This window comes from Ammospiza nelsoni, chromosome 17, assembly GCF_027579445.1.
Source record: "Ammospiza nelsoni isolate bAmmNel1 chromosome 17, bAmmNel1.pri, whole genome shotgun sequence".
NCBI classification, from domain to species: Eukaryota; Metazoa; Chordata; class Aves; order Passeriformes; family Passerellidae; genus Ammospiza; species Ammospiza nelsoni.
Window position 1 is genome coordinate 12,054,425 of NC_080649.1, and position 27,092 is coordinate 12,081,516.

Consider the following 27,092-nt stretch of genomic DNA (forward strand, 5'->3'; position numbering starts at 1 on the left):
AGCATCTAGAACCAGCAAGCTGCTGCCATTTAGACACGAAAATACCAGTGAAGTCATGTATGTTTTTCACATCCACTATATATTTCCTTCAGAGATTCAGATATTCTCTCCATGCCACATTAAAAACAGTGGTACCTCCTATAGGGGAGGAGGAAATGAAAGCAAGCTAGTAGACATTATTGGAATGAGCAAAAACTGGGAAGAGACATAAAATGGAGACAAAGCCTACATATTGAAAAACAACATAATTGGAAAACAAAAGAAAAACTATAGAAAAGGAGTAGTGTAAGGAAGATAAAACAATGGAAATGCACACAAAGATCAAAGCAGGAAAGAAGGAAGCAAAAGAAGAGGAAGGTTTTGTAATTATTTTTTTAAGAATTAGCAATTATTTTATATTTCTATATAAAAACCTCACAACAAATTATGGAGGTCAGTCATGGTCAACACATGACACCATGTCACAGTTTTGTAAAGAAATTGCCATGCACATGTAGGATTAATTGAAGACAGAAAAAAGAACTCTCTTATCCCTTCTTCGGGACTTTCTAATAAATTAATAAATTATTGGCCATTTAATGTCTAGATCTGTGCAATTTAAAATGACCAACCAATTCTTTCTGCACATGACAGAAAATCCAAATAGGGCATGATGTGCATGGGTGAGTATTAGCTCAGTCTAATTCTTTTTCCAGCAAAGTCTGAAAAGAAGAACTTCTAACCCTTCCCTAAAAGCATATCTGGCGAAAAAGAACATTTTCCTCTGTCTGCTTCTGCCTGCAATGTCTATCTCAGCCTGTCAAGCCACTGGTAGAGCATGAAGCAGCTTGAGATGGATTCACCTGCTTGTGGGTTAAGCCAAGACACAGGGACATGCCTTGTTACTGTCTTTCTAATACTGATGGATAGCCAAGTTAAACGCTTGAATCAAGCCACTCTTTCACACTGACCCTAGAAAGGAACAAATTAAGCAGGCAGAAGTGGTGAGCAAGCCCACACATGAGTAACGTTTAATTAAAGTAATTCCGTAGGTGGCTGGGTGTGTGGGAAAGCTGCAGAGAGAGATGTGTGGGAGAGGAATGGAAACTTGAGAGTATAAACAGGATTAAAAAAAAGTATTTTCAGGGTTGGGGGGTAACATCCCACTAAGCCTTCCTTAGCTGAGACCCACGTGTAGTCATGCAGGAGTGTAAGTTTAGCTCTAGGCACAGACTGGCACATGAATAGAAATTCAGCCTCATGACTTAAGGGAGAAGAGAGGAGGCCTCTCAGCATGGTTTTCACAGATTTTAGCTGCAAACTTGGCCAGTCCTGCAGCTACCCCATCACTCTGACCTCTTACAGCTTCCTGCAAGCAAGCGTAAGGATTTGCTGGATAACCAAGAACTTACAAACATGTTCTCATTGCAAGCAACACACAAATTCACTGCAATCACAAAGAGTTGGTGAATGGAGGAATCAACAACTTCTGATAAAGTTGCAAGCCATTAACAGTCAATTATGCCAATTACAAGGGAATGGAAAACATCATTGGTCTCGGCTAACCTAACACGGCCACTCATGCATGTAGTGAAGTGAAAATCAGCTAATTTTCACTAAAAAAAAATCCCCTCAAAAGGATCAATTTTAATTACCATGTTGTAACGTGGAGCAAAGATGCAGAAGGTCAAATATAAAAAGTTGAAATTGGCTATTTCATCACACCAAGGTCTCCTTTGAAACTGATGCTCAGTGTATTCAGCAAAATGTGCAAAAATGGTTTTTCTCTGTACATATGAACACCAAGCACAGCCAAAGCATTTGCATGCCATGGATACTTAGGTTGCACAGAGAGAAGAAAAAGTCAATAATGCAACACGGAAAATAATTGGTATGGAGGAGTAAAGAGCCCCAGAGACAATGCAAAGTACAAGAAAACTTAAAAAACCAATATTAGCCCAGCTCTTTCAGGGACAAGCAGGAAGAAAATCCTAAATTGCTTAATTGGTCAGTTAAACTTGACAGATTAGAAATTAATTGGTAATGCTTTCTAGAAGAAACTTTTCAAGTCGCCGCATTATAATCATCTCTGGTTGATGTGATTGAGGGACCCCTGCAATGTTTTGTGCTTCAAATCTGCCTCAGAGCTGGCAGAAATTACCTGCTGAAGTGAGCTGAGAACTGTTAGGGTGCCCTATGAAGAATATTCAGAAGGGTAATCAATGACATCTGGCTAACTTATTTGAGCAAACATGACTAAAGATGACAGAGCATAATTGCTCTCTTATCCTTGTTGATGGGTTTGTTTTTTTTTTTGTTTTGTGTAGGAGCTTCAGCTTTAACATTTCACCAAGTTCAAGCAGGCAAAAATGAGAAAAGTAAAAAATCACAGTATCTATAGAACTCCATAAAAGCAGAATATTATTTTTTCTGTCTTTTATTTCAGCATATTATTTTCAAACTTTTCTTGCTGTGAGAATCAAAAGGTGAAAGAAGCTGAGGTGACACCTGAATGACAAAGATCAGGCACTGAGATGTCAGAAGAGCCCCTGTGCAGTCAGCTGGCAGGGTAAGGCTGCTGTCCTCACACCACATACCCACTCACTCAATCACAAAACACAAGTTCACTCAGCAACACAGGAAGGAGAGGGTGGTGATTTATCCTCTTCCCAGCCACAACAACGAAACACAAACATGCATCCATAAACAGCATCACAGGAGCAGTGTCGGGTTCTGTGTATCCTGGAGGAGAATCTATTTTGGAGCTGGCAGTGCCAGCAGAGGGGCTGAGGTGAGCAGCGTGTTCCTGCCACTCCTCAGCACAAGCAAAGGAGCACAGGAGGGGCAGAGCTGCAGGGCTGGCACAGAGGCCTCTCAGCAAGGAAGCCTCTTAGAGCAATAATGCCTGTGATCACGAGTCATTACTGTGCCTCACGGCCCCAGCACAGCATTATGTTCTCTATTTGGGATGTCAGTTCTGATCTCCTCACCGTGGAGCAGGAGCTGGACTGGGTTCCTTGCTTCTGCAGCTCTGAAGCACTCAGAGTCTCAAAAAAAGCTCCTTGAAATATTTCCTTCAAGGAGCAGTTGGGACCGGATATAATAGGTAGTATAAATGAAATAGCACACCATGCTGGTAGAATAGCCTGCAGCAGCAGGGTATGATTTAGATGAATCAACACTGCTGTAAGAGTTGTCAAAGCATTATCAGCTATCTAGCATACTGGTGGCAAACATCTAGAGACAAAAAATATGGCATTCAAATAGAATAAAACTGGGTCATTGGTAGGAGTTGGCAATAAAAAGTGTCCATGGGGGAATGTTGTGATGCTGCTCACAGGGGTCCGAGGATGAGGGAAGAGATGAGGATCTGACTTCATGTTTCAGAAGGCTGATTTATTATTTTATGATATATATTATATTAAAACTATACTAAAAGAATAGAAGAAAGGATTTAATCAGAAGGCTACCTAAGAATTGAAAAAAAGGAATTAATAACAAAGGCTTGTGTATCAGACAGAGTCCAAACCAGCTGACTGTGATTGGCCATTAATTAGAAACAACCACGTGAGACCAATCCCAGATGCACCTGTTGCATTCCACAGCAGCAGAAAACCATTGTTTACATGCAGCTAATGCAGCCCACAACCCCAGGAGATGGAGAGATCATGTATGGAACAGTAGGAGAGAAAGAGGAGATGAGCCAAGGGAGAAAAGAAAGAAACTAGGGGGAAGGAAAACCACTTATACTAATAAATTACATAAAGGATAGAGCAGGAAAAAGAGCTAGTAAAAACCATAAACATGCTGCAGAAAACTGTAGTAATCATCTACTCACCGGCAGGCTTAGACAACACACTAAAGCACTTTAAATGCTTCCTACTCCCAGCTTTCTCACCAAATTAATAAGCACAAGACAGTAATTGGCACACTAAATCCCCTAAAATATCAGCAGATATTGTACATATCTCACTTCTCCAAAACAACAAAGTTCAACATGGCAAATAATTTTGCAGTCCACAGCATCACTAAGCCTTGACAAATCCTCAGATGAAAGGATGGACTCTGCAACATGACAAAAAAAGGCACAAACCTGGACAAATTAAAACCAAGAAAACATCAAACGTAGAGGCCATTACATCCCAAATACTATAAAATATTTCAAGGGAAACAGGGCAGATGGAATAACAGACATAATATTTAATACATCAATCATTTTCACACAGAAGTACCAGGTTCAGTGGATGCCACCAGAGGAATTTTGGTAGTAACCAAGTTGAAATTTAGTTCTAACTGTGAAGTCAGAAGGAAAATTCCTTATCATCTTCCCAGGCCAGAGACAACCCACACCTCAGCACTGCACATCTTCTACAAGGCTTGAAGAGCCCTACATCCCCCAATGCCATGCTGGCTGCTGATGCTCAGCACTTCAGACATGGATGGATCACTCCTCCAAGTAAACTGCCTTTTCCCTCAAAATCTCCCATCCAAACACAACTTCTCACACAGCTTTTCAGCCTCTGAAGTCTGGTGAAGGGTCAGTCCAGAAGAGAAGGACTGCACAATCATCTAGAGTTTTATGCAGAAGTAGAATTAAGTTTAAACCAGCACATTTTTATATACACATAAACCACAGAGCATTGCTGCAACCTCAGCTGTTACCACACCATGACAGTTACTTTCGTTATTAGTGAAATACACTTAGAACAGGAAATACTAGAGAAACATTTACTTTACTCTTACTTGCTCCCTTACACATGCCCATCTAATGACCTTTTTATTTACACACACATTTCCTGCTGTCATCAACAGAAGTTGTGCAGGAAAGCCACAGGCAAAAACTGAACAAGTTTTTCTCAGAATTATTTATGTACAATACAATTGCATCTGTATACGTACACAGGTAAAGGCTGATTTCATAAAATGATGAATTTTCTTACTTAAAAATACTTTAATACATATAACTATTTGGTCTAGCATTCCAAACCACTCTACAACATCATCAGACATGTCACTTTTAGCATAACTTTGTGACATATTTTTCATAGATCCAACCTTCTAGGAAGAAGCCATTTACTATTTTGGTTAATGCCTTAAGACATGTTTGATTCTATGCCACTCCAAACATCTAGCAGCACTTAAATAACCCACTGCTGCTTGATTATTGATTTTGCATATACTCAGATGCATTCCCTCCTTACTCAATGTTAACAAACATATGGATCCAAAAAGATGAAAACCAGATATGCTCAGAGAAGACTCAAAGTAACTTTTGACAGTGTTTTATTACCTACTGATAATTTCATATTATTTCAGCTAAATCACCCTGTCTTTAATCATTTACTATCCTTTAATTCTGTCCCTCTCCTCCTGTTTCTCAGCACCACAGTCAGAATTAGCAATCCCTGCACATGCAATCTGAGCACCTCTTGTTCCAGCACTTACCCTGACAGAATACTGTGTTACACTATTTTATCTAAATAGATTAAAACTGGTCACTGGGAAAGACACTTTCTACAAGTACAAGAGCGTGTCCAAGAGTACGTGAAGTACTTCTGAACATGAATTACAAGAGAACTCTGCACAAAATTGCAAACCTGCAATAAAACCGATGATTGGAATTTTGTTCAGCTTGTGGAAAATGGGGATGCTGGGCTGGGCCCAGGATCACACCCTGGGCTGCAGTTGAGGATTCAAGAGGAGTTGCACAGAATGAGCTAATTTTTATTATTTTTTTCTTTACTGGGTATTATCATCCTATTGCAGGGGTTCCATACTGCTGTCTCCTTATCACAACAGTTCCATACCTTCTTGGTGTTTCTCGTGGACATCTCCTCACAGCACTGACTCCTTCCTCTTCCCAAAGCAGCCACTGACTCCAGTTCCCTTCCCACCCAGCCACCCCACTCTTTTATAGCATCTGCTTCTCATTGCTTACAGCTGTGGCCTGGTAAAGTCAGGCCTGTTCCTGATCTTTGCTAATTGGCCCAGCTGCAACTCCTTAGGGGTGAGATTGCTTTCTACACAATCTTTATTTTCTTATATTCTATCCCCCTACAGCTGGGGTTTAGGTGGCACTAGATCCAGTGTGAGCTCCAGCTTCAGTGAGTGATTCTTTCAGACAAGAAGAAAGAACTTGGGACACTCAGACACAGCCTGGCATGTAACTCACCTCAGCATGGATTCAGTCCTTCATGGAGGAGATTAAGACACTTCTGGTAGTAATTCTACAGTTAGACAATTGCCCTGCAGTTTTTGAGGTTCCCATTGCAAAATTTTAAGATCCATTTTCTAATGCTATATCCAGCTTCACATGTTCATACATCTGTGAGTGAGAAAATTCAAAAACTGGTCTTGCCTCCAACAGCTTGTCCTTAATCACAAGAGCTTTATTTTATGAATGATTGGCCAGTTGATTATTCTTCTTTCAAATGCATGTCATAAACAGCTTACTGAAAGGAAACTAAATAAAACCATTGGGACCTACCAAACATATGCCACCATGTCCCCACACCAATTCCTCTTAAAACTCTTCAACTGGAAATCAACTATTCTCAAAGCTAGTAGAAATTAGAAAAAAACCCATATTTTTTCTGCTTTGACAATAAAGACCACATATAGGTACAATGTTGACACAGTGCTGTTGAAGCTGTCTTTCATAATAAAAACTTGTATTATTGTATTATTATAGAGTACAGAGGTGGACCCTAATAATGTTACAAAGCCCATGTTAAATCTGCCTGGGATCCATCTGCACATATCTATTTATAAAGTCACCACAGTTTGCCAAGAACAATGGCTAATGACACCCAGAAACACAGATTTTAAACCTAGGTACCTGTAATTAAATTGTGCAAGCAATATTTGTCTGTACATTTGTAAACCTGACTGGTGCACAATGCGTTAAATGTCAGTGCAGATCCATAGATGAGCACATTTCTTAGAAACCTGCCTTTTCATTGCACTGCTCTTGAGGGAGAGCATCCACAGCTTTCAATATAGCATTACAATTTGGAAAAAAAATATCTTGTTAAAAACCAAACCGTACTAAAACTTTCTCAAACAGAACCTAAAGTTAAAAGGAAATCAAATTCTTTATGAACAGCGTGAGAGCTACTTCAAAATGTTCTGTCCATTCCTCAATAAGAAAGGAAACCAGAATGCAAGGAAAGGATCCACAATAAAGAGAGCAGCAAATAACTAAACCATATTCCCTGAATATAACAGGTTAGTGGAATTGAAGTGTTATCCTGCAGAGAATAGAAATTCACTCCAAGGGGAAACAGAAGGGAAAAGGTGTCTGACAGGTAAAATACAAGTTGGATACTAGGAAGGCAAAAATCAAGTGAGAGCAGATAGCAAAGGACACAAAACCAAATAACAATAAAGCCTATTTGCATATCAGAAGCAGGGAATCATTGGATTTGCTAGAGCTGGGATTGAATCGAGCACTTGAAGAAGATAAGGGCATTGCAGACAATCCAAACTATGTCTTTTCACCAGCCTTTGCTATGGAAAATGTTGGGAAAACACATCCCTGACTTCTCTGATAAAGTGAGTGACATTCCTTCAAACTGAAAAATCAAAACGGGGTGAAGAAACACAATCAATTGAAAGCAATAAATGATGAGGGATGAGCTCCTGTCCCACTCCCATCGACGGGTCTTTTACCATTGATTTTAGCACTGTCAGGATTTCACTTCAGGACTGAACAGAAACAGTTTCAAAACATGAAAAGGCTGAGCTGGCCATCACAGGGGATTGTTCAAGTTGCAGCAGTGGTCACAAAAACCAAGCAAAATCAGAGAACAGAAAAGAACAAGAAAGGTACAGGAAGAAATTATATCTTTTTAGTCAATATCCAATCTCTTCTGGAGTATATATTCAGCTGAGGATTCCTGCTCTAAACCAATGACAGTGGTATTTGACAAAAGTAAGACAACAATAAAAAATGATTATGGAAGCAAGTTTTAAAAGCTGGAAAGAACCAAGAATTTAACTTAGCAAAGAGATGGATAAGAGGAAACACAGTAGAGCGGCAAAGAATGCTATGAGATACCAGCAAATAGGATGCTCTTCAATTTAAATTTTCTCCTAGTACAGGAGAAAAGAGAAACTCAGGGCAATAAAAAGTTACCAAGTTAGAAATAAACAAAATTACTGCATAAACCACAAAAATGTTTAATTAATTCACAAGGATTTCTCTGTTATAATAGCAAAGAATATTCCTTGGTGCCTTTGCTATTGCTTTCCTTTCTTGCACAACCCATACAAAGAAATTAGTGGCATGGCAATAAACATAAATTTGCAGAGCTCATTTAAGAGAATGTGCTTTCCTCTTCTTCTTGCCCTAATGTATGAAACCTTTTAGGCTGGATATGGGCCAGGAAGGAAGGGGAGGTAAACTGAGGCACGGAGAATGGCTGAGGCAAGGATGAGGACAGCCAGGAGATGTTTCCAGCACTGTTCTGTGCCCCATCCTGCACATGTAACACCGGGGCTGGGTGATGGCTCAAACCTGCCAGCTCCTGGCACTGGATATATTGGGTCCCACTCTAGAATTAAGACAGAAACACTAAACTATCAGTGTGTGAAATTTGTGACTTAAATTACAAGGTAGACCCATCCAAGGAGCCTCTTGCATAATTCATGACACTTGAGAACTTCACATATAAATCAAATAGACGGAAAGTCTATCATTTCTGCTCTGTTTAGCACAGATCCACACACAACTTGGGTAATGGCTGCATAAACAAGCTCTCTAGAAAATACAATATTGCAGACATGCTCTTCACAATACTAATTCACACAGTAAATTTTGTACAGGACCATTCAAGTCATACTTTTATTAAAACTGCTTGTGTCGAAAACAGAGAGGTCATAAAAATAATCAAATGAGTCTGGTTAGGGTTTTTTGGTTGCTTTCTTTGGCCCTGCAAATGAATGCCTACAAACACTCATGTGCAATGTTTTTCCATATTGGACTTAATTAAAATTTATGCTGTGATTCATGGGCTGGCAATTAATCATTTTGTCTAACACTGTTGAAAATGAAACTCCAGGTTCTACAAAGCTCCAAAACCAGTGAAAACACATTCTCCATGTCCAACAGCAAACTCTGACAGACTTTCAACCTGAACACAGTGCCTAAACCTGATGCAAACGAAGCGTGTCAAGGGAAAAAACTTCATTGATAAACACACATGAAACACAGAGCTTTAGAAAGAGCAGTAACCTTGACTTACTGTGGCTGTGCCGGAGACAGTTTGTGCATTTGTGTCAGCTGCACTCTGTTCAGAGTGTGTCTGAGCAGGAGGGTACATGTTTAACGTGTGCTCTGGAACAGTGCTTTGGCCTGTGTAGTCTGGAGCTGGATGCGGATGTGGGGCTGTGTATTCTGCAGGGATACCGTTCTGAGGTGGAGCAAACTGCGCTGAGGCATAAGGCTGTGCCATTGTGTCAGGAGGTGCTGTAGCTTCCTGATTACCCTGTGGAAATCAAAGGGAAAAGAATATAATAATAATAATAATAATAATAATAATAATAATAATAATAATAATAATAATAATAATAATAATAATAATAATAATAATAAAGTAAGAAACGTGGCGTGAGATAAAATAAGCGAAGGTCCTGCACCCTACGTAAGGCAGAGAGCATCCTGGCCTGAAAAGGGCACAGTGGCTGCTTCTTGAGGAGGATATTTCTTATCTGCATTAAATGCATCCTGCTGAGACTATTAAATATTATTATAATTAGACAAACAAATCGACTGCTCACTGGATAATGGCAGAGCAGTCTTTAGGCAGGAAAGGTCAGGGAAATCTGCCTGCACTAATGGTGCCTCAGCTCAGACAAGGAACAGGGACAGAGCCAGTTCATTCCAAAGGTTCCTGAGCACAACTGCCAGCACAGAGCCGGGGTAAGCTCAGCCCCCAGTCTGTGATCACTCTGACTGACCATTTACAGAACACAATGTAGGCAACACAGGATTTGGGTGCATACTGTTAACAAACACTAAAAATACCTATGTGCGGTAATGCCCTGAGATATTCAGAATACTTTGAGATACCCTTCATTGAGCCATTGCATGCCACAAACGCAAAATAGTAATGAGATCTAGTCAAAATATTAAGTATTTGAATCTACAAGTGAATCAGTTCAAAACCATAAATAACATTAAAAAAAAAATTCTATGTCAAGAGAAATAGATTTAAGAACTTTAAAGGTTTTACATTTGAAGATAGCAGTATTTCATTTCCATATCACAGTTAGCCTATAACATTAATAACACTAGCCTCATGTCTTTATAAAGAGATCCATATTTCCATTTGATATAATAAAGAATAGCCAAGCCTGTTAATTTACCAATTAAGCAACTTCTGAATAAATGTTTACCCCATACCAAAACACAATAATTCTAGAGGAGGAAATGTACACTACAATCTTTTTGAACCTTTATAAAAAATGTCCAGAATGAGATTCTGCCTGAGACAGAATTAGAGGCCATTAGTGCAGGGACTACCCCAACCTCAGATAAACTAACTTACAAAATAAAATTATCCCACTAATAAGCAAGGAATGTAAAAATACACAGTCAAAATTTAATTACCTTTCAAGCTACTCCATCATTCTCCCACCAACGCATGTACAAGCACCTGCCCAAAACTATTGCAGGGATTTTATTCCTACTCATCAGACCTTGATTTCCCAATTTAAAATAGGGTGGATGAATAAAAGACATTCTTCTGCACTTTGTACTTAAGGGCATTTACAGCCAATTTCAGCTAATTCAGACATCAGCTCTCTGACCTGAACTCATCCTAAACTCAAGAGCTTTTAAGAATTCACACAGGAGTTAAGTCTTGGTGCTCGACAGGCTTAAAAGAGAAAACTGAATTTTCCTTTGTAAGAGGCACTCTTACACTGTGTCTGAAAAAATTAGAACTTTATATTAGCAATCAAACCCTCTCTAATTTTAATCCCATCTTTGATGCTGGTTTAATGTATGGCATTGAGCAAGTGGTTTGCTTTGTTTTGTTCATTCATCTTTAGCAGGAAACCAGTGTCATTTACTGACTTCGCAGGGTTAAGTCACTAAGATTTGTTTGTATATCTACAATTTAATAAGGTTAATGCTGCACTGAACTGGTCCTGTTGAATTTCTGTGAAGGCTAAAACCTCTTGTAAATGTGTACTTTTACCCTTTAATATTAAAATGGTCAAGCTCCTTTCTTATTTCTTTTACCTACTATTTTCACTATTAAAAAAAAATTTAAATCCAGATGAAGCAAAACCCAGGAATGACTGGATTACACGAGAGACATTCATTAAATGTTAAAGAAGCACTTTTAAAACTTGTGTGGGAGGCAGCCAACCTTAAAGTTTTTAATCAGCTGTTTCAGGAGGGACTTGAGCAAGGGGTGGGGAGGAACAAAAGCAAACCCAGATTCTGCCTCTGTTAGCATTTTCACTGTGCTGGTTTTGAAGCACAGGAGCTGGTTAGGGCTGGTCCTTGAGCCATTCCCTCCTGTCAGATGCTGAACACGACAGCAGAGCCAGCAGCTGTTCAAAAAGAGCAGCAGTGGCATCAGAGGGAGCAAGGGGTGATGTCCAGGTGCATTTCATCCAAAGGGTTTTGTGCCACCTCCAGCCCTAAACCAGATGTTGCTGAGACCCCCACTGTTCCTCATTAACCTTGACAGCAGCTCCACGAGGACCCCAATTAATATTCAAAGCGTCCACACCTAGTGCTAATTACAGCTCATATTTAATTAAGAGGGTTGAACTTTTCCATTATTTTTACCGGCAACTCCAAACTTTTTAGATTTATCACAGAATGGCAAATTGTGCAGGCAATTTCAGAACCTCCACAATGCTGAGACTCTTCTACCTCTTCCATTAGACTCGTTCAACTAAAGTCTATTAATAACTGAGACCCAATTAAGAAGTAAATAACAAAGGGTCAGGGATTTATCTCTTTTTTTTTTTTTTAACTAACTTGTACATATTCAGAGATTTACAGCCTAGCCATTGAAGAAACCAACCCCACTGTGCTTACAGCAGAAAACTGACAGACCAGATTATCAGTGCAGGCTCTGCAGGTTCATTTAATTGTTGGAAGACAGGGGACATTAAAGAAATTAAACTTGCACATGCTACTGCAGGCCCTAAGTTTAAAATGATAGTGACAATAAATCTGAGATGTTCATCCCTTAAAATAAGTGACTACTGAAGCCTTTCCTAACCTTTAAAATTAGAGTGAATTTATTATTTATAATTAATTCAACAGACAAGGTATTGCAATATAATATAAAAACCTGTATGCTGAAACAAATTCTTTACTATTTATTTGGTTAATAATAGCAAAGCCAATTGTTCAAAATACTAATTTCTGTCAAGAACAATGAAGTGTCAGCTATCACACATTTGTGCCTACATGTGGTTGGTGGAAACTCCAGACTTCACAAGAGATACACTTGAACAGATTTTAAGAACCAAAACTTCTTTAAATAGAATCACCTAAAATGTTCCTTTATTGTACTCTTTAAAATACAGTGAACTGAAATGAATAAACGAAATAACAAATTGTATTGCATTAAGTTGAAATATGAAATAGCACTAAATGCAAGAGGAAATATTGACCCTAAATTAGCCCATGAACTCAGGGTAATTTCAAAGCTGTGTATGACAGTACACAGGCATGGCTTAACCCCACCCAGGCAGCAGAGGCTGAACAGAAGTTGTCCCTTCAGACTCAGTTCCAAGTATCTTTAAGATTAAATAACCCCTTAATGCTCACTTTGTGCATGGTTTTTTTAAAAAATTGGTTGTTGGCAAGAGCAAGGAGAACAAAGGATGGCAGACAGTCAGGCTCTGCTAAATGTTCTGGCCCAAGTCTTAATGAAAACCACATTTCAACTGAAAAATATGCTTTACGTGGCAGTGTATAAAATCAAATTTATTGCTTTCTGGTTAAATGCTGAACTCTAAAGAACAAAAAAAAAAAAAAAAAAAAAAAAAAACAAAAGGATTCCAACGATTTAGGTAACTAAAGATTCTCCTATTTCATCCGTATTATCCCATCTGAACAAAAGCTTAGAATTTAAACTGCTCCTACTATCTCAGATGACTTTTCAGCATCTCCTCCTCGGAAAAGATTTCGTAATTAAGAAAAGTATAAAAAGTGTCAAAACATAATAAGGCAAGCATGTTATGTTTGTACACAAAGGAGAGAGCAGAGAAAACATTTCTTAAGCAGCATTTCTTTTTCTTAAAAACACATTTGGTGCATAAAAATGTATTCAATGAAAACCTTTCTGCTTGCCTGCGTTTTGAAGTCAAACTCACAGTTTATTGTTTGTTTTGCTCTATTTTCTGTTTGGTGCATTTTGTTTCTTTGGCAAGAGATATTTCACATTTAGAGAAAGCCTCCTGTACTGTAGTTAAATGAGCCAAACTGCATCGTATCCTTAGGGCACAAAAACAAAGGAGAAAAAATGCAACATTTCTCTGCAAACCTGCTGGTTCTAAGGGCTCAGTTACATCTAGCAAAAACACAATTCCCCATAGCTTGCCCTGCTTCAGATTTAAGCATCAAAACTCGGCTTAGAAGCCTTGCATGCAGTGGTGCAGCTGCTTATAAGAATTACCCTGGCTTGACTAAAAAGCAAGAGTTTCTAGTGAAAATAAAAGTGAAAATAAAAGTGAAAATAAAAGTGAAAATACCTGCTGTACCATGGTGCTGCCTCTATTCTCCATACACTTAGCAGCTGCTCTGCTCCCAGGCCATGCAGCATCTGCCCAAGAGGAGCATCAGCGCTGGCTGGGGGCGTGTGAGCAGAGCAGGGGTGAGGGAGCTGGGGGTGCTGCGGGAGGGGGAGCCCATGCAGGGCTCTGTGCCCTCCCTCCCTCCCTCCTGACATCCCAGAGCTCCCAAACCCTGATCCAGATGGGGCTCTGTGCCCTCCCTCCCCACATCCCAGAGCTCCCAAACCCTGATCCAGATGGGGCTCTGTGCCCTCCCTCCCCACATCCCAGTGCTCCCAAACCCTGATCCAGATGGGGCTCTGTGCCCTCCCTGCCCACATCCCAGTGCTCCCAAACCCTGATCCAGATGTGGCTCTGTGCCCTCCCTGCCCACATCCCAGTGCTCCCAAACCCTGATCCAGATGTGGCTCTGTGCCCTCCCTCCCCACATCCCAGAGCTCCCAAACCCTGATGGGGCTCTGTGCCCTCCCTGCCCACATCCCAGTGCTCCCAAACCCTGATCCAGATGTGGCTCTGTGCCCTCCCTGCCCACATCCCAGTGCTCCCAAACCCTGATCCAGATGTGGCTCTGTGCCCTCCCTCCCCACATCCCAGTGCTCCCAAACCCTGATCCAGATGGGGCTCTGTGCCCTCCCTCCCCACATCCCAGTGCTCCCAAACCCGGATCCAGATGTGGCTCTGTGCCCTCCCTCCCCACATCCCAGTGCTCCCAAACCCGGATCCAGATGTGGCTCCTGCAGCGGGGCTGTGCCCCATCAATCACAGCAGGCCACTCCTCTGGCTCCTGCTACTGCTGCTGGAGTGCACCACTGAGCAGATGATTGCACAGAGAAGGAGGGGAAAAAAACACAGCTTGACTGCATTAATAGCTGTTTAAAAAACATTGGAAATGCTACTGGGGAAGTTGCCGGAAGCTGGAGGTTTTTGTTCGAAAATTAACACGGCTGTACTCAGAGACCCAAAGCACCCTGAACGTGCACGGCTCTGGATTTGTGATAGCTACAAGGTCCCATTACATGTGTGCATTTCCATGGGATTAATTCCTCCTCCATGTGGCAGAGTTAATACCAATAAGGTTCTGATTTTAAAATTGCCAAACGCCACAAGCAAACCTTCGATACTGAACTAGCCTGGTTTAGATTAAATCTACTTTATCCTTCCATTCAAATGAAATATTGTTTCCTTTTTAGTTTCATTTCGTGACATGCCTCTCCTTTAGCAGGGGAAATATTTCAGAAGTGCTACCAAGGTTTAGTTCTGTGAGGCACTTTAAGCAACCCAATGCTTCACCGTTAAAAGAACTTTCCTAGATACTCCAGAGATAGCCTCAAAATGATTGAATTCTATCTAAAGAAATAAAGGAAAGAAAAATAATTAAAAAAATACAAAACCAAAAAAAAACAAACAACCAAAGAGATTCAGACAGCCCCAAAGAATACACATTTATTGCCACTCTGCTGCAGACTGCCTACAGACATCAGGGTTCAGAAGCAGGGCAGACACGTAACACCGGAATTATTCTAACAAACCTTCCAATTCAAATGGGTGGGCAGAGCAACAAACAGTCAGCAATTCATCATTAAACTTATATTCCAACTGAAATATATTGGAATTCTTTGAAGTGGCAGTATAATTCTTCCAGGTTTGTTGCTGGCACTCCCCAGTTAATGATAATAAAAGCAGCCACTTCGGATTTTTCAGAAGGAATCAGACATCCAGCCACACCAAACTGATAATCACAACTGACTGACTCTGAGAGCTTTCTCTGTTGTAGCTTAATTATCTGACCAGGCCACTTGACTCACATCATTTGCTTCTGCAATCACACAAAATGAATGCTCCAGCCACCCCTCTCTTTTTTGGAAGGTTCAGGGCAAAGCCAAACTCAGCTTTCAAAGTAAGAACGATAATGCAGAATAACTTTTTTCAGAGAGCCTGGGGGAAAAGTAAATAAGCAAAAGAGAATTTCTTTGCTACCTTAACAGGAAAGTACCATTTCATTTCTCCCATTGCAGAGGAATATTTACTTTTGGTCTCTTTTACATATAAAATACTGTATTTCAATAAAAGTCTGTGCTCTTACTACTGCTGTGGGTGTTTGATAGTGACATGTTCACTCTGTGTCAGTGCCTGAGGTATGGAAAAGAATTCCAGCAGCTGAAACCTCCCGACAGCCTGCAAAGGACATTTACTTAAATTTCCCTGAAAGCAGCAAACCACTTGCCAAAACTTAGCCTGAATTCACATAACACTATGGACACTCCACTGCACATGGAGAAATCCTTCCCTCCAACACCTTCACTCCTTCCAGCTGCTGAAGCTTTCCACTGCCTTTATGATGCTGTCATTTATTGCCAGAGCTTTTTTTATCCTACCTAAATATGGCAAATATTTATCCTGCTATTTCCAGGGGCCCAAGCACACATGACTCTGCCACACTGATTTGTTTTGCTTCCACATTAACACCTAAATCTTTCTTTTTATGATTTCTGCCTTTTCCACGCTTTCTTCAACTCTGACTCTTAAGGTCTTCCCAGCTGCAGCTCAACCTTCTATTCCAACCAATATTTCCCTTGGAAACAATTTTTATGTCACATTTGAAAAACAACTGTCCAAAATGGCCTTAAGAGCCATACAGCATCACACTCTGAAGAACTCAGATATGTCTACAATGACAAATGATTCTTAAAACTTCCTTGAAAAAGTCTAAAGTATAAAAGGATCTCATCATTATCTACAAGTCACTAGAGCAAACTCCACCTCATTTGTGTTACACCTTTACTAGAGCAATGTGAGGATGATGCAGCATCCTTGTACCCAATTAGAAGGGAAAGAGGGCAAAAATAAAGAGTTGGATTGTTAATATAAAAGGTACATGAAAAGCCATCTGGAATATACGATTTTGAAGGGGGTAGCAGTCAACATTTAGAAGTTTAACTCAGCTATGATTTCCAGCCCTTGGGCATCAAGTCCAGGTCCAAAACTGTTGAACTGATCCTCAAAAAAGACATTTGTGAAGTGTCAGAATGCAAATTCCCACAGGACAACAACAGGGAGCAGTTATGGGGCTCAGCAGAAGCTACAGGAGTGGGCTGACAGGAACCTGGCCAAGTCCTGCTCTGGGGACAGGATAATCCCTCACACTGGCCCAGGCCTGACTGCCTGGCCAGAGAGCAGCTCTGCAGCAAAGGATGAGTCCTGGTGTAACTCTGATTTTTTAAGATTTTCTAAGCCTTCTGATGCTGACATTCTTGTAGAACACATTCTGTAAATAACTCATTGTTTTGCATTCTTTTATGGAGGAGGAGAAATTTGATGGACTGTGAGTTTGTCCAGTGTCATTGGAGAGGTGGCACTGTCACCCTCCAATCCACCGTCACTTTTGGAAACCTATAAATGTTGGAGTCATAAAATAAACTTCCTTTTTTCTCCTTCACCTTGAGAGCAGCGGTGTGCACTTGTGTTCTTTGTGTCCTACGGTGACATCCTGGTGAGCAGAGCTGGGTGCAAAGCAGTGCCCTGCCTTCCAATGTGAGCTGCTCTGCGGGCTGCACTAGCCAAGGGTGGTCAGGGAGGTGAGCAAAGGGATCCCTCCTCCCTGCACAGCACTTGGGAGAGCATCTGGAACACCAGCCTGGAGTGCCTCAGGACAGGAGATGTGCTTGGGAGCTCAGTGGTGGCTTGCCAGGCTGGAGCACATGACAGAGGCTGAGGCAGCTGGTTCAGCACTGCCTGCAGAAAGGAGGGCTCAGACAACTTAATTGCATCTTCTTCCACCTAAGCAAAGGTTATAGGGACAGGACCCGCAGGTACAGAGTGACAGAACAAGGAGCAACAGCTAAAAGTTGCCAAAAGGGAAACTCTGGTTAGCTCCAAAGAATAAGATAATGAATGTGAGGGAAGTTAAGCACAGGAAAAATGCTGCTCAGAGAGGAGAATTTCAAACCTGAACTCTAAAAGCCCCTGAGCAACCTAATCTGTGTAGTTACTCCTGATTTAAAAGGGATATTGGGATTAGATGGCTTCTGAAGTTCCCTTTCAATCTGAATCATTCTGTGATTCCATGTGGTTTCAACAGTAGCAGAATAGCTTCAAAATAGATTTTATACTTTTATCCTATTTGATGTCTTTTTTCATAAAGGATTTACTGGGAAGGAAGAGACTAGTTACAACTTCTAGTCTATTTCCATCCTCAAGAAACAATGTTTGAGTTCTCTGAGATGTATTTGCAATGCTTCCTTACAAAAATATGTTTGCATTTGTTTAATCCACAGCCAGAGCAGTATGGAAGTGGCAATTCTTACAGTGCAGGCAAGACGAGTTTCACAAATGATTTAATTTAATGCTGTGAACTATGGCACCTTTTCATTTTCTGCCAAACATTAACCTCCTCAGCATATGTAGAGGAAAACTGCCTTACACCTCCATAGAAAGGAGTAGTTTTCTCCACCTTCTTCATGACCTCTAAAACAGTAACTACAGCCATATAATTTTTCTCATTTTATCTGTATTTTTTCTTCTGAAATACAATTTATTTCAAAGATTAATTTATCAAAAACCACTGCCACAGTTTAAAGCTGGATTGTAACAAAACCAGTACATCCATTTTCTTATTTTTCTAATAAAGTGATTTCAAAAACACTTTTTTTTTCGGTTACTCCAACACTGAAGGTATGGGACATACTAACCCAGGTGACAAAGCATGTTTATGCAGCAAGACTGTGTCTGGTGCAGACACAACTCTGCACTGTGCTTTGTAACCCATTCTGGATTCTACTGAGACAGTTCCTGCCTTGTAACCCACACACAGACATAGGTATTTCCAGAATTTGAGTCAAAAAACTTCTCTAAATGACACCTCAGTGGTAAAAGATTGAACTCTGCAGAGGTTTGGAGTCTGCAGAGAAAATTGAGCACAGTCAAATCCAAAACCAGTTGCAGGTAAGCAGTTTTCAATAGATCATTTCTAGAAATCTCATAAGTTCTTGTAACATAGCCAAAATTATGCATTCGAGATTTGTTGTAAGTAATTCAACACCTCAATTCCAGTTTACTCCAAAAAAACCTAACCTTTTCAGATAGAGCTGGTTCTTAAAAGTGACTAAATGGAGCAATTGAATCTCATTGATATTAACAGCTGTCACCAACTTATTCCCATTTTAGAGGTGCCACCTCATCCAGAGTTTCAGTTGGCTTTGCAATGGACACAGCATAGAATAGAGCCAAGTATTTACCCCATCTGTCAGCCACAGAAGGTGGTGAACCTACAGCCATGTGCTGAAAAAACATTCTTGAAGGACATTTGTGCCAGAGAGAAAGGGATCAGAGTTTCACCTACTTAATTTGTGATTAGATGGTGATAGATAAACTAAATACTGGGCGGGATGAGTGAAGAGTGCCACAAGGATAATACACAGAACAAGAACACGGGGCTGGAGACCTCTGCAGACCTTTATGAGATTCACAAAGGCACAAAGGTGAAGTGGCTGCACCAGAGTGAGCAGAGCCACCTCCCAAGCACTCAGTGCAGTTGGAACTGCCAATGTCACCTCTCCAAACGGGACACTTTAAGTGACCTCTTTTAACCAGGGGGCACAATCTTTCACTGCTGAGCTGGGATGGAGCCTGGGAAAAGAAAGGGGACATTTCACAATCCCTCGCAGTGAATCATTTCCTAGGGCAGCACCACAACCGCATCCATGGTGCGTGATACAGTACCACAAATGGGAGCTCATTACTTGACTCACCTGAATAAAACACGGGACACAGGCAGCCAGGGAGGGAATTGAGAATGCAGTGCCATAAGCTGCCTTAAGCAGCAAAGCTGACAGATCATCCCTGCTCAGCCATTTGGATGCAGGGTGCTTTTGAAAGCCAGAGTGAGCCGGGTTAAATGACAACAGTTCCTGCAAAACTGTGCCAAATGATCAAACGCAAGCTGGTTTGTATTGTTTTATTTTGCTTAAACCAGGTAAATTTAAGAGTTTCATTTATGTGGTAAGCTCCATAAAGACAATGACATGGCTGACTTTGGGAATTTGGAGGAAGACCAGGAAAGTCAGCAGCAGAGTCAGAAAACTGGGCTTCAGAAAAAGAGACTTCAGCATATCCAGGGAAATGTTGAGAAGGTTTACCCTTAGAAGAAATCCCTAAGGTTTACCCAGGAGAGGAAACAGTCCAAGGTAGCTGCCTGGTTGAGATGTCACTTAAAGCGAACTTCAGCATGCAGGAACAAACCATTCATTAGGAAATAAGATACTTAGCAGGTTTACATGGCTATAAGGAAGGTTAATGAAGACAGACACAAAATGTGAGCTGAGAAGTGATGGAGTCAAGGCTTGGCAACAAAAGAGAGCCACAGAAGTATTGCTTGGGTACTTGAGAACAAAAATGGGAAGGTTTTTTAAGTCCAGCCTAGCTAGACGTAAGACATTCTTAATTCAAAGATGTTAAAGGTGACAAGAAAGGCTCTTTCATGAAAAAAAAAAAAAAAAACTAGACATTAACTATTTAACATTGCTTTCAAAGAATGTCTGTTTCCAGTCTCTGTTTAAGATTTCCACCATTTACTTATTTACAATGGAACATGGATGACCTGAGCTGCAATGACCAACCACCACAGCAATGCCATCTTGTTTAATGCCAGTTAAAGCAGCACTCATTTTTTTGGCACTGAAATTAAATGATGGAACATGATCGCTGATGTTATTTACTCCTAAGATTAAAATGACAATCAAAATATCATTGGGCACAAGGAACAGACAGCTTGGCTTGCTGCCTCAGCCACACTTTGCTATGCTTGTTTATCACCAAGATCATTTGCATACTTCAGTGGATGTTTATGTTAAGATGCTGTTGTAGCATTACCAAGGAACTGTTTATCCAACAGTGTTTGTCATCAGCAACCTAAGGCACAGCACTGAAGGAAGGTAAAGACCTTCTCAACAAGGAGACAAAAAAGGCACTAAGATGTGTTTATGCAAGGCAAAATATACTTCTAAGCAGTGCTGAATGTCACAACTGCCTAAAAAAACCAAAAATCTATTAATAGTGTGTTACAGGGAATCTCCAGTTATGGAGCTAATGAACAAAATCCTTTAATGGTTCCTACAGCAAAGGAAAGGCTTTCACTGACTATACTGACTGGCAAGTTCCATGTTAAATCTCTAAAAAGCTTATGTTACTATGAAAGGAATAGCCAGTTTTCTCCCTGTACCTTCATTTCCACAGTCCCCCAGAATAGCGACTAAAACTGGTCTCAAATCTATATGGCCTCTCCCTGCACATCTCCTTTGGAGATTTATTTTACTACTGAACCTTCTTCACAAGATTGAACATACTCATGTGACAGTAAATCTTGCTGCCAAGCTGGTCTCTGCCTGTGCTACAGGTGCTTAACCCTGGTCAGCTTGAAAAGCATTGTTTGGAACAATAAATTATATTAAAATAGCATATATTGTGGGACTGGATGAAAATCACCTTTCCCGGTTTACAGTTTTATTTTGTAAGGAAGGGGTGGTGGAAGGAGAGGCATTTCCAAACCTGTAACAGCACTGAGAAAAGCTCTGGCATGTCAAGCAGAAGCATATGGCTAATCTACAGCAGGCACATCCAACAGCGTTTGTGTTTGCACTGTGCAGGGGCCTGGACAGCAGCCACAGCATCCAGAATTAGTGAAAATACACACACCACTTCTGGGAGAGAAAAGTTATAGCCTGGAAATGGTTTCTAATCAATGGGAACTGGCTGGCTTTTATAGTCGAACATTAGATTAAATAAGATAGCAGAAATATTGAAGCAGTTCTCCATTTGCTGAGTGCGCACCCAGTGAGATGAGAACACAGCAAATTCTTTTGCATTTTAGCTGCAGAAGAAATTCTGATTAGATGCTGCTACACAGGAATTGATAATGAGTAGGTATTCAATCAGAAAAGTGGTTTTCTTTTAAATATTACAATCACATGGTACAGTACATCACTTGTGTTAAGTTAAATTTAATCATATCAGTGTACTTAAAGGAAAAAAGTTGAATATCTGCTCATATACCCATGCCAAGAGGGATTATATGAGACTTTATGAAGCCTTTTCCTTTTATTTAATATTCTGATAGCTGTGTAGAACAATTTTGCTATGTATTATACCCTCAAACTGATCTATTCCACTGTCATTTTAATGCACAGCAATATGCCTGAACTCATGGTGACAGCATCGTGTGTCCTGCCAATTACTGACATCCTCCCGTGTAACAGCAAAGGCATTTCCTTGGAACAGCAATTAGTTCTAATTTTAAGTGTTGCTAATTTTCCTGAGAGTAAAGCAATATCATCATCTGCTTTTAGATGTGTAAAAAACACATTTTAAAAGAAACAATAACTTATGTGCTCACTAATGGTTGCTGATTTTCATCAGATGTAAAATCAGGGATGGGAAGGACTGTGTTCTGGAAAAGGTGTCTGAGCAATGCAATACACAAACTGGATGGTTTTTTTACTAAAAAAACCCCTTTTTCTACCTATGTTTAATGGCTTAGCTGAACAACAACCAAAAATCATCCCTATATAATCCATCAGAAATAAAGCAGTTTTCAACTGCCAGACACTAAACACAACAAAAACTTTACAATGTGAATTGAATTCTGGGAAAGCAGTCAAAACTGTTAAGTGACACATATGCCAGCCATGCACTTAGGCAGACTCAGAACACCTCAGAGTACATGAAGACTGGATGGATAAAATTCAGGATCCAAAACAGGGACCTAAAAGGCACAACTCACCTCTATACAGTCACCAGGTCTATTTTGCCAAGCCTTTTAGTGAATTCTTCTCTCTTCTCATTCAGATCCTGATTCACTTTTCCCAATACTTGAAACCTTCCTTTCCCCCCTTCCTCTTCTTCATGTTGTCCTTCTTTACTAATTGCTCTTTCTACACCTGCCCACACTGATCTGATATATAGGAAATAGTATTTACTGCAGCAATTGAGAGTAGAGTAGATACAAAATTTTATCTGGTTTACAGGGGAGCACATTAATTCTGCCTGAGTTACTGAATGAAAGCAAGGCCTGACCTCCACATGTATCTTAACTTTAATGCAAAATATCTCATGTTATTTTGGAGCAATTCCAAACAGAATCAGGCTACAGGGCTGGTATAGTTAAAATACTTTTTCATCTGTTCTCATTTATTCCAGATACCATTGCAGCCAAATGGTCCAAAATATATTTTTGAACTTGACACAGCCTTGAAAATATACATTTATTGGTCCTGATGAAAGGGTAAGTATACTAACCTATACTTATATAGTAGATCTATAAATACATATATGTATTTTGTAAATAACCACAAAGGGTTCACTGCTCCTTGGTTGACTTCACGTATTAACAAAACCATTCCATGTTTAAAATACATCGCTAAATTCTACAGCTATTAATATCTCCCCTGCCAACAGTTCTAAAGAATAGTAGGGAAAAAAAAAAGAAAAATAAAATCAAATCAGCTAGTTTCAGTTAATAAAAGGTCAAAATGGAAATTTAAATCCTCCAGTAAAGAGGTCTGCAGTGACTAACAGCATCAATTAAGAAAAGCAATGCACACTAAATTAAATTTTAATGTCAAACACACATATATGTGTTCATGGTATCAAACTAAGAACCAAATTCAATGGAGACTTATGAAGCATAGTAAATTGATCTGAACATGTTGTTTGTTAATAAGGATTATGAAATAAAATTTTCAAATTATTGTTTTAACTTCATTTTAGTAACACAGACTGAACACCAGTTAAACAACCGGAATTCAAGGCCTCTTAAACGCTTCAGAAGCAAACAAATTATGATATAAAATATCTCCAATTAAACAGAGAATATGACATCAAATTCAAACAATTCAAGCGGTGCACACTGCAAATGCATCTATTGCTCTATTCAGAAAAGTGAGAGCAAGGGTGAAGCTACCCTGGTTTTAATCCCACTTTTCTCCCTTTCTTGGTTTTTGACAATTTACACTATTTTTTTTTCCATTTCTTACAAATATAAACTAGAAATTGAAGAGTATAGTTTGCTGCTAGAATTTTCTTGTTAACATCTTACATCCTGTGAATCTGAAAGAGCAACATCGTTGCACCTTTGCAGTTAAAATACCAGTTAAATAAACAAATTAGCAACTACACACCCTGAGGCACAGAGCCCACCTGAATGGGAGTTCCCATTGCCTTAGGTGAAAAGAGTTGTAATAGAATTACACAAAACAAAAAGGCAAATCATGTCAAACTAAAAGCAGAGCACTCAAGAGTCAGTGCAGAAGCTCAGAGGAGATTTCCCTTCAACAATGCAAATTTCTGATGCCAACAAACTCCACAGCAATGTAACTTGCAGGTCCGCAAGTTTTTAAAATAATCTCTGGGTTTTGAAATACAAATTACTAAAGCATTAGACAGGAATAATTAATCCACCCTAACAAAACCCTCTACAACTGTGTCTGCCAGGTATGCACCATTAGTCAGCTCTATGCTAACTGCAACCTCAAAAAGCCCCCCATGGAATTTGGATGAAAACTAGCTTTTATAGAGGCTTTCAGGAGAAAAAAGAAAAAATATCTGCCATAAATATAAAAAAAGTCAGAAATGGGTGAAGATACTTAGAGGTATGTATATTACCACTGAATTTCCAGTCTATTCAATCCAGCTAACATGCTCAGCTCAATTCAGAACAGGTCTCTGAAAACCAGTAGTAGAAGAGATATCAACATTCACAAATAATTATCTAAAACTAATCTCTTTTTTCATGTATGAAACTTCTACTTCCCAGAAAACTTCATTGTGCAGGATCACCTCTGACAACCAAGCTGCCTCTCTAAGGAAAGCACAATTTTCTCAGTGACCATGGAAGAAGAGAGGAATTTTAGATGTTTTCAAGAAAGCAACCAGACCAGAGCAGACACAGAGAGCTGGGTTTCAGACAAGGAAATCCCTTGAACGAGCTCACCAGGATTAGAAATTCAGTAGAATCCAAACTTTTACATTCAAATCGAACCCCAAATTTTTGCTGCTGTAAATGGCAAAGCCCTGAAGCTATTCAGCAGCCACAGGGAGATTTGCACAGCCTGCACAAGGTTCATTTCACTTTTAGGAGATAAGTATGGCCCATGAAGACACTCTGCTGAATGTATTCTTTGTTTCACATATCAGTGGTTTGGCTTTGCAGAAATTGTTCCATCTTTTTAACTCTAAGGCCCAGATCTGAGCAAAAACAGTGCAGCAGAAGCACAGTTATGATGCAGCAAGACTAATCTATTTCTTGAGACACTGGTAGATCAGATTTTGGGGATGTGGACAGTTTTTAAGAATATACTGCACTTTGTATTTGGATAATCATCAAGAAAACAGCAATGTCCAACATGTCACCTTCTGCAAGGTCAGAGGAAATCTGGAAGCTCCTTACAAGCATCTGCACAATCAGCTGGTTTGGTTTTTTGGACCCTTAAAATGGTTCAATGTATGCAACCCAGTTCTCCTCTGAAATAGACAAATTCTGGTAGCATATTATGTTTATTCTGTCTTAACCAGGAGACTGTGAGTATCCAGCTGGAGCTTCTTGAAGTTCCACGGTCATTCCTGCAATGATCTGTGGGGGCACTCCCTCCATTTAACAACAAACTTATGTAAAACAAGGTAAGAACAATATGCAAGAATATCCCTTGATTGGTACTAAGGAAAATATGCAAGAACTACTCTATTTGCAAGAAGCATTCATTTTGACAATTTATGTTCAAATGTGAGCAGAGATACCTGGATTTGAAAAAAAGTCTACGCTTGTGAACTCAGAAAAACAAATACCCTTGCTAGCTTAAAAACACACATTCACATTCACTCACATGAGAAGAAAGGTTGCAAAAGGAATAAATACTTGGCCTGAGAGATGAGCAGTGACTGGAAAATAAAAATCTGCCTAAAGTCTCAACAGAAGCAATAGTAACCCTTTAGGTTATACAAGTGCACACCTAAGGCTGCTATTTCTCATAGATTTAAAGTATTCCTTCCCTTCTGTTTGGGTTCAATGCTACTTTGATCTAAAAACAAACAGGTGACAGAGGATCCCTAAAGAGACAGGAGACAAAGTGGCAGCTGGACCAACCTTGTCCCTGAAGTGGCAGCAAGGCAGTGCAGGAGAGCCTGGAGGCTCAGACAGCATTTCGAAGCTTTGCATGTCTGTGCTACACCCATTTTTATCAAAGCACTAAAGGCAAAGGCTGTGCAAACTCTCCAGACACAATGCAGAACTGCTCTCATGGGGAAAGCTTTTCCTCATAACCACTCACTGCAGTTTTGCAGTAGGTGTTGTCTCTTTTCCTCCCACCATACACCTCTGGGAAGAGATTTGCTCATTATTGATACCCTCTTGGTGGGCACCTGAAGGCAGCTCTTGGGTCACACTGGAGCCTTCCCTTCTCCAGGCTGAGCAAGTGCAGCTCCCTCAGCCTCTTACCCTGAGCCTCAGCACATCCTGTGCTGAACCTTCCTTCTGGTACAAGAGAGCCACAAACTGGGCCAGATATCTTGGATGCAATTTAACCAGTGCCAGGTAAAGGGAGAAAAATCACTTTGTCAATTTTCTAGTTACTCTCCTGCTTAACCAGCCCAGGACACTGTTGGCTCCTCTGCTGCCAGAGCAAATACTCTCCTCACTGTTGGACCTGCTCACAGGTGCATGACATGGAGATCTGGTCAGATGTGAGCACATCCCAGGAACACCAGTGTTATATATTATAATATTGGCTTTTTACAAATATTGAAATGGATGCTATGTGTACAATGTTAAAGTAATTTTGCTAAAAAATTACAGTTTTTATTCCTGTTTTTAATTAAGCTTATACAGTAGTGAAATTGCTGATATAGACATGCTTGTGTGAAAATGCCTGCTTGGTTGGGATAACATCCAAGGAACATATGATGAGGACCCCTGTTAGTGATGTGAATATCAACACTTAGTAGAAAATATGGACAAAATATGGACTTTGCTGTATTGTCTTTGTCTCCTATTGTACTTTATTAAACTTTCTAATCTTTTTGCAGGGCAGTGAAACATTTTTCACACCAGGTCTAAGGGCAAAGTGCTGATGGCTCTGTCTTTGTGGACAAGCAGACTGACAGCATAAGGAGCTCGGATAGTCCTGCTACAACCTTTTGGTTGCAAACAAAAACCAGCTCTGCATTACAGAAGTTTCAAACTGGAGCTAGAATGTCACAAACTAAGAGTTCTAGCAATAAGGATGAAAACATGCCAATCCGTTTAAGAAAATCCTAACCAAATTATTTTACATCTATGAATAATTTCAAAAAAAAAAAGC

At 40.0% G+C, this 27,092-nt stretch overlaps 1 protein-coding gene across 13 annotated transcripts in view; it reads right to left on the minus strand.

The window, feature by feature from the left end:
- Positions 1-27,092, minus strand: part of RBFOX1 (RNA binding fox-1 homolog 1) — a 1,162,992-nt gene that overhangs the window by 118,302 nt on the left and 1,017,598 nt on the right. For all 13 annotated transcript variants that reach the window (XM_059484829.1, XM_059484819.1, XM_059484826.1 and 10 more), the window contains one exon: positions 9,225-9,467. In XM_059484829.1, coding sequence (XP_059340812.1) covers positions 9,225-9,467 — 243 coding nt within the window. The remainder of the gene's footprint in view (positions 1-9,224; positions 9,468-27,092) is intronic.